Genomic DNA, 14873 nt, shown 5'->3' with positions numbered 1-14873 from the left:
ATATATATATATATATATATGTGTGTGTGTATGTATATATATATATATATATATATATGTGTGTGTGTGTGTGTGTGTATGTATGCATGTATGTGTATATATATATATATATATATATATATATATATATATGTGTGAGTATTGTATTGGACAGGTGATGAGCAGTGCCTGGTTTTCTTCACACATACCATGTAGAATTAAGGCCAAATTTCTCACCATTTTGGGAGTCCTTCCGGTGTTTTTTTTGTTTTTTTTTTTTTTTTTTAGCAAACTCCATGTGGGCTTTCATGTGTCTTGCACTGAGAAGAGGCTTCCGTCGGGCCACTGCCATAAAACCCCGACTGGTGGAGGGGTGCAGTGATGGTTGTCTTTCTAGAACTTTCTCCCATCTCCATCGCTGGAGCTCGGCCGCAGTGATCTTTGGGTTCTGCTTTACCTGTCTCACCAAGGCTCTTCTTCCTCGATTGCTCAGTTTGGCCGGACGGCCAGCTCTAGGAAGGGTTCTGGTCATTCCAAACGTCTTCCATTTATGGAGGCCACTGTGCTCTTAGGAACCTTAAGTGCAGCAGAAATCTTTTGTACCCTTGGCCAGATCTGTGCCTTGCCACATTTGTCTCTGAGCTCTTCAGGCAGTTCCTTTGACCTCATGATTCTCATTTGCTCTGACATGCATTGTGAGCCGTAAGGTCTTATATTGACAGGTGTGTGGCTTTCCTAATCAAGTCCAATCAGTATAATCAAACACAGATGGACTTCAATGAAGGTGTAGAACCATCTCAAGGATGAGTAGAAGAAATGGACAGCACCAGCGTTAAATATATGAGTGTCATAGCAAAGGGTCCGAATACATATGGCTGTGTGATATTTTGCTTTTTAATAAATCTGGAAATACTTCAACAATTCCTTTTTTTTTGTCAATATGGGGTGCTGTGTGTACATTGGGGGGAAAAAAAGAACAAATGATTTTAGCAAATGGCTGTAATATAACAGTGAAAAATTTAAGGGGGTCTCAATACTTTCCGTACCCACTGTGTGTGGGTGTGTATATATATATATATATATATATATATATATATATATATATATATATATATGTATGTATGTCATTATTTCAGATCTAAGTCCAACATATTAGAAGCAATATAGACAAATGTTTCATGCATTTGTAAACAAAGACAAAACACACAGCAATTGAAGCAAAAGATTTTTTTTTATTATTATTATTTCAAAGTGAACGTTGACATCAATTAATAGTTTGACACTCACTAATAAGTCACCAAGAAGGAACCCGCTTTTTGTGACCAAGTACATAATAAGGTCTGGTTACACTCAAACTCAAACGAGAGGGGGGGGGGGGGGAAAGTATCGCACACATGACACGTGTGACAGCCAAACAGTAATAATTTCCCCAGTCCTCATAATGTTATATATTGCACAGTGCAGTTGCTACATGTCAAACTAGTGTAGCACTCAAGAACACAAAATCATAAAAAACAACACAAATGTACACTTATTTTGACCAGTAATGGATTTGACTTACCAATCGTGTCTACAAAATTGACTCCCAAATACAACATCAACCAAATAATTAGAGAACTGTGGTAATAATTATACTATAAATGAGTCTGGGACTTAACTGGACATTTATGTATCTCGCTACCCAAAAAAGAAATCTTCACACAACATTTATATTGAGTTAGAACTACTAACTTAGACAGAAGAAGCAGATCAATCTGGGACTAAAACATATTGTTATTTAAGACATTTATCCTAATTTGATACGTAAGGGTGCTGGGCTCCATGTGCCTGCGGGAACTGTTTGAACCTCTGGTGCCTTTGATGATGCAAAAGTCCATGTGAGGCTGCAGGCTAAATAGGCCAGCCAAAGTGGGAAGGGATTATGGGACATCACTGAGGTGGTTTGTGTTTTCATCTCATGTGATGGTGTTGATCTGACACAAACAATCGATATAATTATGATACTGAATAAGAGCCAGCAAAGGAGGAACCAAATTATTTCCTATGTGAATGAAGACGTCTGTTCCACGACACACAGGCACAATTACACACGCACGCTAAATTCAAACTTAAGGCCGCACTTTGAACAGAGCAACCGCTCATTTGTTTTAGGATTGTTAACACAGGAGCAAATTATACATACAATACATATTATATAGGAGACATAGCAAAACCATTACAATAAATAGATGAGGGAATCTAACTTGGATTCATGGATAAAGCATTTTGGAAGAACCCCTGACAACAACACATGATGCCTACCTATGGTAAAAAGATGCATACAAGAACTATAGTATGTGCTCTGATCACAAACTGAGAGAACGTTGATCAAGCATCTTATCGAACAGATTTCGCTGTTTCTACAAATACATTCAGGTGTGAGAGTAAAGCTTTGCATTTGTCTAAACTCAGGGCCTACGTTTTTGAGTCGTGTGCGGTGTTCTTGGTGAGCGCAATAAACATTCCCTGACTTGTACTTTCTTAGGATTCTGTGTCAGTAAAAAAAAAAAAAAAAAAAAAAAAAAAAAAATGGTTTTCAAACTGTTGATGTCGAAGTTAGGGGTCTATCCTCTACAAAGGAACTGCAATTCGCATGACATCGATGAGACATCCTCCGTCAGCCAGTTTGGACAAAGGCACTAGTCGTACAGTACAAAGAGTCGCATATACAGCCCGATATTGGGAAAAAAGCCATGTCACAATACAAGCTCGAACAAAAATAAGTGAACACCACACTGGTTACACAATCGAAGAGTTAATCTCAACCTACATTTCAAGATGAAATACTGATGCTAAAAGGCACGCACGCACGCACGCACACACACACGCACACGCACACACACACACACACAAAACAAAAACAAGTAAATGCTCTATTTCCGTTACAGCAGTTTATAAATCACTTCAAAATAATGTAGCCAAAATACAGAGGCACTAGCATGTAGGATAGCGTTCATACCCTATGAGCAAAGTAAAAGCCACTTCTAGTCACCAGAACTACAATACAAAGAGAATTGCAGGCTTAAATAATTGAATTCACAGCTACAAAGTGGCAGATAATCAGTACATAGCAGCTTAATATCGATACATTCCAAATACAATTTACCAAATATAGCTCAGAAAAATAAAACCACATTTCTAAAATAGATCTCTGACAATATTTATTTCAATGTCAAACTGCAACAGTTTGCTGGAGGTGAAAGAACAAACAGCGACTGTGCCTCAGAAAAATTATTGATGAACAATGTCTTTGGTGCCGATTGCCGTAAAAGACCCGCTGAACACTACTCCGCACAAAAATTGAAAATGACAAAAAAAAAAAAAAAAAAAAAAAAAAATCACAAGAATAGCAAGGCTATGCATAATTCACCCTGAAGGAATGTAACAAAACTGACGGGCTTCAATCTAGGACAGTTTAGACAAAAACATTTACCAATACACCTTTAACACGAAACAGCCCAGCAAGGATACTGCAAGTTACTAGATTTCAAATACGCCACTCCCAAACATCTAAAAACTGCAAATCAAACTAAACACACACACACACACACACACACAGCAACCCAGAGGCTATCCAGATTGTATTGCAGTTACAGTAAACAGTGACAATACTGTTATGCATTAAGTACTATAGTGAGTAGAAATTGATTATCAAAATATCAAATCACTCTTTATACACATACAAAAATCATTCAGTCAAAGCCCTAAATGTTCAGCCTGTAGCTTTAGTAAATCCTTACTCTGAGTTAGCAAGCAAATTGAAATGGAATAATATTTAAACATATTAAAGAATCCCCATACTCCCCAAAAAGCCTATCATATTCAGAGTCTGAATAAGTTCTGCACGCCTCATTGAATGCACTATATACATCTTGGACTCTGCTGTTAAGGCACTGGCAGCAGCAGCAAACAAAAGACAGCCTTCAAATCCAAGCATGGCTTTGACATCCGCGCATGCTACAAGGCAACCGAGATGAAGGGAAAAGTAGCCGCGTGACAGATACGCATATAACACATGACAGAAGGTATGTGCAAAGGACACAGCCTTAAATATTGTGAAATAGGTTTCGTCTCGTGCCCTCTCGATAAAGCTTTATATTATTCACCCGCCGGCAGATTAACACAACCACCGCTTTATTAACCTTCAGATTCGAGAGGCATTGAACTTAACTGTCCTCCAAAACCAATTGAACATGAGTTCACCCTCTTGCCAAACTCATTTTCCTCTCCTGATCACAAGTGTTTGTTTTGCGCCCTGCCGCAAGCTCGACTTGCTCCATGTCGCAGCCCCACCGTATTTGCTGTTGGCCTTTGTGACCCATGGTGTGACCCGCGGGTGCTGCTGCAGCCCTGCTCCGCTCCTCAAATGTAAGAGAACTGAGGGCGGTGGGCGAGTTTGGTGGGACTCAGGGGGAAGCCCGTGTAGGTGGTCGGTGAGGGCATGTATGTGTGAGGAGGGGGCGGTGGCGGGGGGAAGGCAGTATTGAACTGGCGGGGGTGACGGGCGTAGCCAGGCTGTGGATGCGGGTGGACTGTCGGTGAGGGGAGGAGCCTGTGATAGCCAGGATGATGAGAGTGGCTGCTGAGGCCTATGGTCACCTGGTGAACTACAGCGCCCGCTTGGGCGTGGGAGAGGCTGTAGCTGTGCTGAAGTAGAGGAGGATGAGAGGTCAACATAGGGTGCGGGGCTGTGGTAAGGGGTCCACTGGGAGGGTAAGACAACAGGGTGTGCGTTGGGTGGCCACCTAAATTGTGCGTGGGGCTGCTGTGTGGCAGGTGTGGGAAGCTGTGTGTGTGGACAGTAGGGGGGATAAAGGCATGAGGTCGCAGTGGCCCATAGTTGCCGTTCCATTCTTTGATGTTGTGGTTGGAAACCAATGGCGGCACCTAAAGCAAGACAAAAAAAAATAAAAAAATCTCATATCAAACAATATTCTACCAAGAAGCAAGGAAGAACAACACTGAAACCCATCTAATAATCTCAGTGAGTGGAAGTCCAGCTAGAGGGAACCCCCGGCGATATCTCGCTTCATCTGCTATATCACAGATTTTTAAGCAATGTTTTTTTTTATGGGTTTTTACAGGATACAGGCAAGTCTGAATTTAGAGTTGCACACCTTGACTGTAGTAGCATGTACAGTTGAAACCATAAGTTTACATACGTTATATAAAAAGAAATACACTTTTTTTCCCCTCAATCACATTTTTCCCGTTTTAGGTCAATTAAGAGATCCAAAATTATTTATATTTGCTAAAAGCCTGAATAAAGACAGAACGATTTCTTTTGACAATGTTTCATTCCTTTCTCCAAAGTCAGAAGCTGTTTACACAGATTTCCTTATTTAGTATCATTGCATTTAAACTATGACTTTGGTCCAATGGAGCGCTGCAGGTATCACATATTTTATCACATATGCTTAACAAGCCACTTGCTTGTTAAGCACTGTGAGATGGGTCTCAGCTTGCCAATTAACTCTTCCCTGCCATTTACAGGCAGCTACCGTATTGTAACGCCCTCGGAAGTGCTCGAGGAGGAAAGGCATCGCCAATGCAACATTGCAAACATCGTCTTCCCAGACTGACTATTCCTTATGCTTACGCCACACTAGTCATTGACTTTGTTATACTCAAGCCACTTTGCAACTCGTTGGGCAGTAACATTGTCTATTCAGAAGACCCATTCACGCTCAAACTTCATCTTCCTGGTTGATGTCTTGAGATGTTGCTTAAGTATTTCCACATAATGTTATTTTTCCTCAGGATGCCATTTATTTTGTGATGGGGACGAGTGTCTCCTGTAGGAAAACACTCCTTTGCTCTTGGGTTAAGAGGCACTTTTGGGACCAGATGACATTCTTTGGGACAAGGAACCAGTCTACTTCCTGGGCGATATATGATGGCTATAAATTTCCATGGTGTTTATGCTTGCATATAATAGTTTGAATAGATGAATGTGGCACCGTCAGGCATCTGGAAATTGCACCCAACAATTCCCTTCCTCATATCTTGGTTGATTTCTTTTTATTTTCCCATGAAGCATTGTGTTTTAGGTGCACCTTGTTCAAATATATCCACAGGTGTGTCTCTATTTAACTCAAATGTTGTCAGAAGCTTCCAAAGAAATGAGATCATCATCTGGATTTTCCCGCATTGTTTTTAGGCATAGTAATTGTACTGAATGTAAACTTCTGACTTTGAAGTCATAAAAAAAAATGCCTAAAAGGACATCGCTCATTATCCTGGGATTTAGCAAATAGAAATAATTTAGGTAATATTATTGGAAAAATATTGTCTGATTTCATGTCAATGAGGGAAAAAAAAAGCATGTGTGTTTATATCGCGTATATAAACATTTGGTTTCACGCTTGCAAAATGCCGAGTACCATTGAGCTCTAATAGATGACGCGTAGAGAAGGTCTCATTCTAAGATGCAGTAATACTGTGCACAGAGCAGACAATATATGCCTGCGAGTAATGTATTGAATGGTTTGGTTGAACATGGTGGTTAAATTCATTTTCTTTCCTAATCTTATTTATTTATTTTATTATTTTTTTTTTTTTATTTCGGACTTGTATTTATGTACAGCACAGTGTTTCGGCTATGGCTGTTTTGAAAATGCTCTCGAGATCAAATTGAGCTGTTTACAGGTTTGTAGTGTCATCCTCGACAGCACAATCGCCTTCCAAGCACACACAAACAACATCACCCAGTCTGCATACTTGCACTTTTGAGCCTACAGCCGCTCTGCCCCATCTATGACTTCACTACCACTTGACCTCCGACACGCACTCATTAACACCTAATCTGGACTGCTTATTCACTTTAACATTTCCCATATTAATCAGTGTTTCGGGGATCCCGTTTGATGTGCGCCCCGCGTCTGAGACGTGCAAAAAATTAGCAGGGACACATGAAACATATTCAATCTGCGTCTATAGACGCGTGGTTTCAGACCCGGCCTAAGTATGTATGTGTGTGTGTGTGTGTTGGTGAAGTGCTTCCACACACAGCAAATCAAAAGTATGAATTATGTCTTGGTGCTAGCCAATCAGAGGCAGAGTAGGCAAGGTTATGTTCCGTACAATTGACACAGGAATTTTTCTGGACTCGATAAATAGTCGCTGTTGTGGTAACACCCGCTGTACCGCATATCATACAAATAAAGTAAATATAAATAAATAAATAAAGACTACTATAAATAAATAAATAAAGACTACAAAATAACAGTGATACTCAAATGTATGGCATCTGATATGAAAACAGTGACATAGCCCAAATGCTTTCAAGTACATACATGGTGTTTTTTTAAATTATTATTAATTCAAATTTGGCAGGCAGGCTCTAAGACATTTTTTGAGCCTCTTTAGTGGGTTAATGACTCGATACCTATGTGCCAAATGTCTCATATTTGTTTGGGTGCAATGTTTGCAAACAGAGCCTGAGTCGGATTTATTTATATATTTTTTTACTTTTTTTGGATTGATCCAAGATATTTCATTTGTTGCTCCTCTACATTACAATGCCGACGTTAAAAGTTTAGAATTGCAAGTTAATAGTTATTAAAAAAAAAGGATGTACTTGAATTATTATGCTCTATATCATTTTATCAGGGTATTAAAAAAAACAATACTATCATTTATAGTGATAGTTTTGGGGAAAATATATAAAATTTTAATTATAATATATATATATATATATATATATATTATATATAATATAAAATTTGCTATCAGGGCAGGCTGAAACAATGTATAAAGCGAGAGCAAGAGCAATGGCTAACACAAAAATATTGTAGAAATAAAAATCCGCAATATCCGGGACAGTAAAGCAACAACCGTCATATAGCGGAAGATTACTGTATCTGTACTCCGTGATGACAAGTTGCAGGGATTCATTGTTCCAGGGCTGGGACTCATTGTTTGCAGACATGAGTCCTGGGACTCACATAATCCCAAGTAGAAAATGATCTAAGATGTTTTATTTATTATTTTTACAATATTGTTTGATTTATTTTAACTGTTTGTATGGGGTCCTTGTATGGCTTGGAAGGCGCCAATAAATAAAATGAATTACCATCACATCTTTGGTGATTTCTGTTAGCCTTTATATGGCGTTTAACATTATGCTAGCATTAAGATAGCAGATTTTCATTATTTGTTACTTACAGTTACTTAGTGATTACATTTTTGGTTTTGTGTGTGGGAGTGACCATTAGCTTGAAGCAAGCACACTTTGCCTCTGTTTTGGTGAACTATGTGAGTCAACCTTTTCTTTCCTTCAAGGGGATGTTATATGATCAAACAAATGTAAATATCAGACAAATATAACCCAAGTGAACTTAAAATGCTCTTCTTAAATGGTGATTTCATTTATTAGGGGGGGGGAACTTTACAAAGTTACCCCGCTCTGTGTGAAGAAAAAAATCGCCCCCTAAACCTAATAACTGGTTGGGCCATCCTCAACAGCAACAACTGAAATTAAGTGTTTTCCAGAACTAGCAATTTGTTCTTCACATCTCTGTGGAGATATTTTGACCCACTCTTCCATGTAGAATTGTTTGCATTCAGCAAAAATGGAGGGCGTTCGAGCATGATGACCTTTTTTCTAAGGTCATGCTACTGCATTTCAATTGGATTCAAGTATGGACTTTGACTAGACTCCAAAACCTTGATTTAGTTTTTTTAAGCCATTCAGAAGCTGACTTGCTGATGTGTTTGGGATCGCTATCCTGCTGCAGAACCCAAGTGTGCTTCAACATGAGGTCACAAACTGATGGCTGAACAACTGGATGAACTTCAGGATTTTCTGTTAGAGCAGAATTCATGGTTCCATCATTTACAGCATGTTGTCCAGGTCCTGAAGGAGCAACACAGCCCAAGACCATCACACTACCACCACCATGTTTGGCTGTTGGTATGATGTTCTTTTTGAAATGGTGTGCTACATTTACGCCAGATGGAGCAAGACACCCACCTTCCAAAAAGCTCAACTTCCATCTCATGAAAGAGAGGCGTGCAGTTCTTTAGAAGTTGTCCCGAGTTCCTTTGTGGCTTCCTGGATGAGTCAGTGCTGTTCTCTTGGGGTAATCTTTGTAGGCTGGCCACTCCTGGGAAGGTTCACCATTGTTCCATGTTTTCTCCATGTGAGGATAATGGCTCTCCCTATGGTTTCGCTGGAATCCTAAGGCCTTAGAAATGGCTTGACTGATAGATGTCAATTACTTTATTTCTCAACTGTTCTGTAATTTTTTTGGATTGTGTCATTATTTTGTTGCAGCTTTTTTAGATCTTTTGTTTGACTCGTTTTTTATCGGGACAGATACTGTTTAAGTGATTTCGTGATTGAACAGATCTGCAGGTAATCAGGCTTGGGTATGATGAGTGAAAATTAACCAAAAATTCTGCATTGGACGTTCACTTGGATTATATTTGTATATTTGCATTATATTTACATTTGTTTGATGCTCTTAAACATTGAAGTGGGGAAACTATGCAAAAATAAGAATTTGACAGGGGGCCAATACTTTTTCACGGCACTGTACGTGTGTTTTAATAAGTTTAAGTCTATTCTAATCAGTTAAAATGTTAAACTATACATACAAATCTCTAGTTCTCTGTCGCACTTTTTTATTATTTATTTATTATTATTATTTTTTTTAAATTGGGTGTTTGTCTGGAACTTATTACCCATGAAAAATGGGGGTTAACTGTAATTTGCGCCCCTTAATTGACAAAAACAAAGGACAAAACAAGACCTGTCCAAGGCCCAGGGGGTGCTGCTGCTGCAGCTTTTGTTGCCACGACATAAGAGGTGTAGATTGGAGGAGGGGGATAGAAGAGGGAGTGCTCTGTTGTCCTGCAATGTTGCAGCGCCCTTTGGATCGGGACCATGACTCTGAGACTAGGACAGAGAATAATTCAGTTAGAGAAGTACACACACAGTTTTAAAGGTTTCAATATTCTAAACACTGCAAGATAAATTGGAAGTTTATTCCACAGGGCCTGCAAGACTTAAGAGGGGAAAATAAAAGTTGAGGGAAAACTTCAAACAACCATGCAAAGTAATACAGTACTCATATATGCTGTACTGATTTATTTGGAGGGCAGATTCTCCTTTCGACTTTAATACAGGTGTAACATGACGATATTTGCCCGAAGATCTTGTGCGGTAAAATCATTGCAAAGTTGTACACATGAAGATTGCAAAGCAAACTGCCCAAGCTAGTAAATTAATTCAAAAAGCTGATGTGACTTGGGCTGACTTTGGACACTGGGGCTTTGCTCCAACTGGATCTTGAATTTATGTTACAAATGATTCATATTACCCTGGCTTACTTTACAACAACAAAAAAAAGACTATATATATATATATATATAAAACACTAAAAAGAGGCAAATTGGGAATTGATTACACACTGATGCGGTTTGCTATATATCATGAACCTCCACACAAAACGTTTGCTATATATCATGAACCCGCACACAAAGAGAAGACTTGTTTATTATGGGGGGGAAAATGCATTCATCTTTCCCTCCACTGAGTTATTTTTGTTTTTTTTATAGCATTACAAATTACATACTGTCACACATGAATGACAATATAATCACATGAAAATGTAATGGTATGATATATAGGGAAGAAAATTCATTTGCAATTTGTTTGTGTGTTTTTTTGGGTGGTTTTTTTTTGATAAATGCTACTCTGATGGAGGGAAAGTCATTAGTTGTCAGCAACTTTGCATTTCGTTTATTTGGATGCATCTCAAGTGTGAGACCACATGTGAAGTCATGTCTCGCTGGACTACAATGATAACCTGTTGAGACCTCTATGGTCCACTAGAGGGCGGTAAGCCCCTACTGGTTGCTTCTGGCCTGCAGAGTAGACACCCAAAACACAAGTGACAGAGCTCATGACTGGCACATTTTGTGCATGATTTAAAAAAAATTACAAATAAAAAGTACAAGGAATAAACCTTTTTAAATTGTAGAACTTTATTATTGAGTGATTATTAGTGATATTATTAAGACGCAACATTGCATTTCTTTTTCCTCACTTTATTTTGTAGTAAACACAGAGGTAGCACGGCATTTAGTGACGGGCATGAAAATTAAATGCTCTTCCAATGGATGGCAAAAGGTACAATAAACCTGTGTATCCACCTGTTGCAATTCATACAACAGAATAAGTTATGGCTCCCTGCAAATATATGAGCTTTGTGTTCAACTAAACATTTGGTGACAAAAACAAAAACAAACCTTGAATAATATTTTTGTTGGATCGTTTATTGTGTGTTTTTCTGTTGTAAAATTGGTGCCTTGGCTCAACCAAGGTTAGAAAAGAGTGATCTAATAATTACTCTCCTAAGTAAAAGCTCCAGTTATTAAAAAGGCCTTATATGATGCACACAGACTGACATGTTTGCACGAACACAGCGATTTCCAGTGAGTTGATTCCTGGTGCATAAAATGAACAACTTGGAAGTCCGTTTTATGTCCCAGAAATCTTGCATTGGAGAGATACAGACACGCTAACGCTGGTCTCACTTTTGTCTGGGATGTTATGCGAGTCGACTTGAAACAAGTATCTGGTGCCGGTCTCCAGTCTCTTTAAGGTCCTGGCGGGCCGCAGCAAATGTTTGCAGAACCGATAGTGCATAAACAAGCAAAGAAACAGTATATAAAGTGCACGACAGAAGAGTGCCGTATGCCGCTGCAGTGTGATTAAGATCCCCACTCGCATACAGTACTAGGCAGGATGCGCCCCACTGCAAGATGATTGGCTGGTGCATCGCTGGAAGAGCATGAGGCAAGTGATGAGTGCATTCTGAAAGAAACTCTGGCACTACTCTGCTACACTATGTACCGTTCGGAAACTCAAAACGTTGGAATGTTATATATGAGTCAAACTTATTTCAAGTCTAAGAAAAGTTTGCGTCTGAACACACAATTGCAAGACAATGGCATTATCAAGTATCGGTACTTGGTATCGGCGAGTACTCAAATGTAAATATTTGTACTCTGTCTGAAAAGTAGTATCGGTGCCTCCCTAGTGTTTTACATATGAATATTTGCTGTAATCATGACTATACAACTGCGTCAGGATACGTTAGTGATTACGGCGCGACTACAGCTTGTTCTGACTTGCGTAAAAATTCAAATTATGTTGTTGAAATAGGAACTGAACTGACTACCCCCCTGGATAAGTATGACCACAAACAGGATTTCTTGACACATTGACAGAGTTCTCAAACACCATAACAATCTCTCAGAAATCAACATGTCTGCTTTAGCCTGCTGTGCTAAACCTTTCGTTTAGTGGTTAAATGCTACGCTAGGTTAGTTTTTGACATTCCAGAGAAGCCCAGCAAGGTACCTCAATTTAGGGTCTAAAAAGGTTATGTCCCTGATTTGTTTCTAACATGTCAAGTGCTAGAGTCTACATTAAAGCACTTCATGCTGCTGGATAGTCTTGTCTTGCTTTCATGACAGGTGGTCTACTGAATTTGCTAAGCACGGAATGTGGAAATACTAACCTGTTCTCTGGAAACGCTCCTGTGCTCCTTGACTGTTGTTGTTTTGCACTCTCATTGGTGGAACCACCATTGTCCTGATCTCTCGAGGAATGCTACCCTGCAATGCAAGGGAAGGCAATGGAGCTACAACAGCAGGAACATCTGGGAGGCTGTTGTGGTTGCTGTTGTCGAGGAAACAATATGGACTGTTGCTGTGGGGGGACGAAGTGTTGGATGTAGGGGAGCCCTCTACAGTTTCACAGCCACTCTCGTGACCATCATCTTCAGACATACTGTACACAGAAGAACGATAACTTGGTTGGTACAGTGAAAATGTGTGCATTTTTACTCTTGTAGAAAAATAACAATTCAATTATATGGAACAAACCTGGTAATTTGAAAACAAAACTAAAGAAAAACAACCTGTTGGGTCTTTTGCAGGGTGACGTCGACGGGCTCGAGTGCAGAGAGTTGGATGCAAATGAACTGGTGCTGAGGCTGCTGTCAGGACTGCTAAGAGAACACACTCTTTCCATAGTCACACTTGTGTTTCTGCATACCTCACATGCACACTGCTCTTTACACCTACACAGAGAACAACACAGGTTATTTTATTTTAAAGCCACAATTGCAGTCTGTTGTGACGTTTACAGATCAACCGGCTCAGAATTACAAAAACGTAAATAGCAACACACCTGCCTTTTATCCTTCACACAGCACTGAAATGTTCTCCATGTGGCCTTTCCTTGGAATGTTTTTTTCCACTCCAGTATTAAATCAATTTCAAAATACTCACTCTTTTAGACAGCACAATTGTGGTTTGTCCTCCTCCACTTCTTCCCCATCTGTTGGTTCACTGTGGATGCTGATCACGCTGGGTGTCGGGCTTGGTGTGTCACCCATGAGAAACGAGATATCTTGCTGCAGCTCTTGGTTTGGTACATCCTCTTTGAGACAGCCCACACACTCTTGTAAATCATCTTCCTCCTGATCTGAATTTAGATGTTTCTGCTGTTGGGTTTCCACCAGAGGTACCTCTCTCTGAGGGTTACTGATTCCATATAATGCCTGACCAACAACATTGGCCGTTTTGGTGGATTGACACTGAGTTGTGTGGATATTAATTGGGTGGGACAGGTTCCTTTTTTAAAACGAGGGGAAATGAAAAGATAGTTAAAGATTAAGTTGGGTTGACTGAAACAGTAGAGCAGCAGCAGTGTCTAACACAGGACTAATGCAACCACTCACCTGTTGTGATGGTGCCGGTTTCTTTTATTAGCTGACTGTGGCCACACAACATGCGCTATGCCAATGTTGAGAGGCTGATGTGCAGAGACAGCTGGCATGTGATTGGTCAGAAGCGGCTGTTGCATCAAGGTAGTATAACGGACTTTCCTGCATTAGTCAAAGAGTGACCAGGGGCACAAAGAAAACCAAATACGTTCTTAGTGATGTAAGGCTGGGTCTATCTATGCAAATTTGTAAATACTGCATATAGCTATGCAGAATTATCAGTTAATTGCTATTTATTTAATTTCAGACACTAGAAACGTTGTAGACTACCAAGGCATGCTTTAATACACAAAAGGCTGAAACATAATTGCAGCAAATAGAAGTATTTCTAAGACAAATAAATAATGTCATAATGTAAAACAAAAATTGAGGTGGTTAAGAATTTGAACTGTGGTGGGTGGATAGCGGAATACTTGCCAGAGGATTAAATTAGTAAATATTCCAAAAAGAATGCAATGGGAATTATTTGACAATGAAAGCCCAAAAACTAGAAAGATTTCTTTTTGAATATTATTAATATTTATATATATATATTATATTAATATTCATATTTAATATTTCTTTCTCTCCTGGGGGTGGGGCGCATGGGGCGGTGCTGGCATTTTCGGGGCGCCCACCGGGCCGGTGAGTCCCTCACACTCTGGTCCTAGAGACGTTTATACTTTACTTATCCACTCCCACCACAGTTCAGTTGTACAGCCGGATTCACGACCCTTGTCCTGCATGTTTCCCCTCCGGTCCAGTCCTGTCCTATCTTGTCCTGTGTTCCCTCACCGGGTGAAGCACTACTGTACTACCATACAACACTCATATCTAATGTGTCATTGTTCTAGGTAGACCTTCTAGGTAGATCTGATCGGCTTGATCGGTATCGGACGATAATTACCATTTTATGCTCATCGGCTGAAATGTCATAATTCGACAAGTCGATCAACGCTCCCCAAAAGATTTACTCTGCGTCGCCGTCGTATACAGTATATTTGAATCAAAAGCTGGTTTAGTTTTAGCCTTGTCGCGTGTCTTTTGACGTAGTACTGTAAATATCTAACC

At 39.6% G+C, this 14873-nt stretch overlaps 1 protein-coding gene across 2 annotated transcripts in view; it reads right to left on the bottom strand.

The window, feature by feature from the left end:
- Positions 1–1202: 1202 nt before the first annotated feature.
- Positions 1203–14873, bottom strand: part of hipk3a (homeodomain interacting protein kinase 3a) — a 56329-nt gene continuing 42658 nt past the window's right edge. Inside the window, exons 13-18 of one of the 2 annotated variants that reach the window (XM_061677353.1) lie at positions 13779–13925; positions 13327–13671; positions 12954–13115; positions 12552–12823; positions 9774–9919; positions 4293–4905 (exon numbers count right to left, since the gene is read on the bottom strand). In XM_061677353.1, the coding sequence (XP_061533337.1) occupies positions 4381–4905; positions 9774–9919; positions 12552–12823; positions 12954–13115; positions 13327–13671; positions 13779–13925 (1597 nt within the window). In that variant the 3' untranslated portion in view covers positions 4293–4380. Of the gene's footprint in view, positions 4906–9773; positions 9920–12551; positions 12824–12953; positions 13116–13326; positions 13672–13778; positions 13926–14873 lie in introns of both variants that reach the window. The other variant, XM_061677354.1, reaches the window with a different exon arrangement.

Source organism: Phycodurus eques, chromosome 5 (assembly GCF_024500275.1).
Source record: "Phycodurus eques isolate BA_2022a chromosome 5, UOR_Pequ_1.1, whole genome shotgun sequence".
NCBI classification, from domain to species: domain Eukaryota; kingdom Metazoa; phylum Chordata; class Actinopteri; order Syngnathiformes; family Syngnathidae; genus Phycodurus; species Phycodurus eques.
The sequence above is the reverse complement of the archived record's forward strand: the minus strand, read 5'-3'. Positions and strand labels throughout refer to the sequence as shown.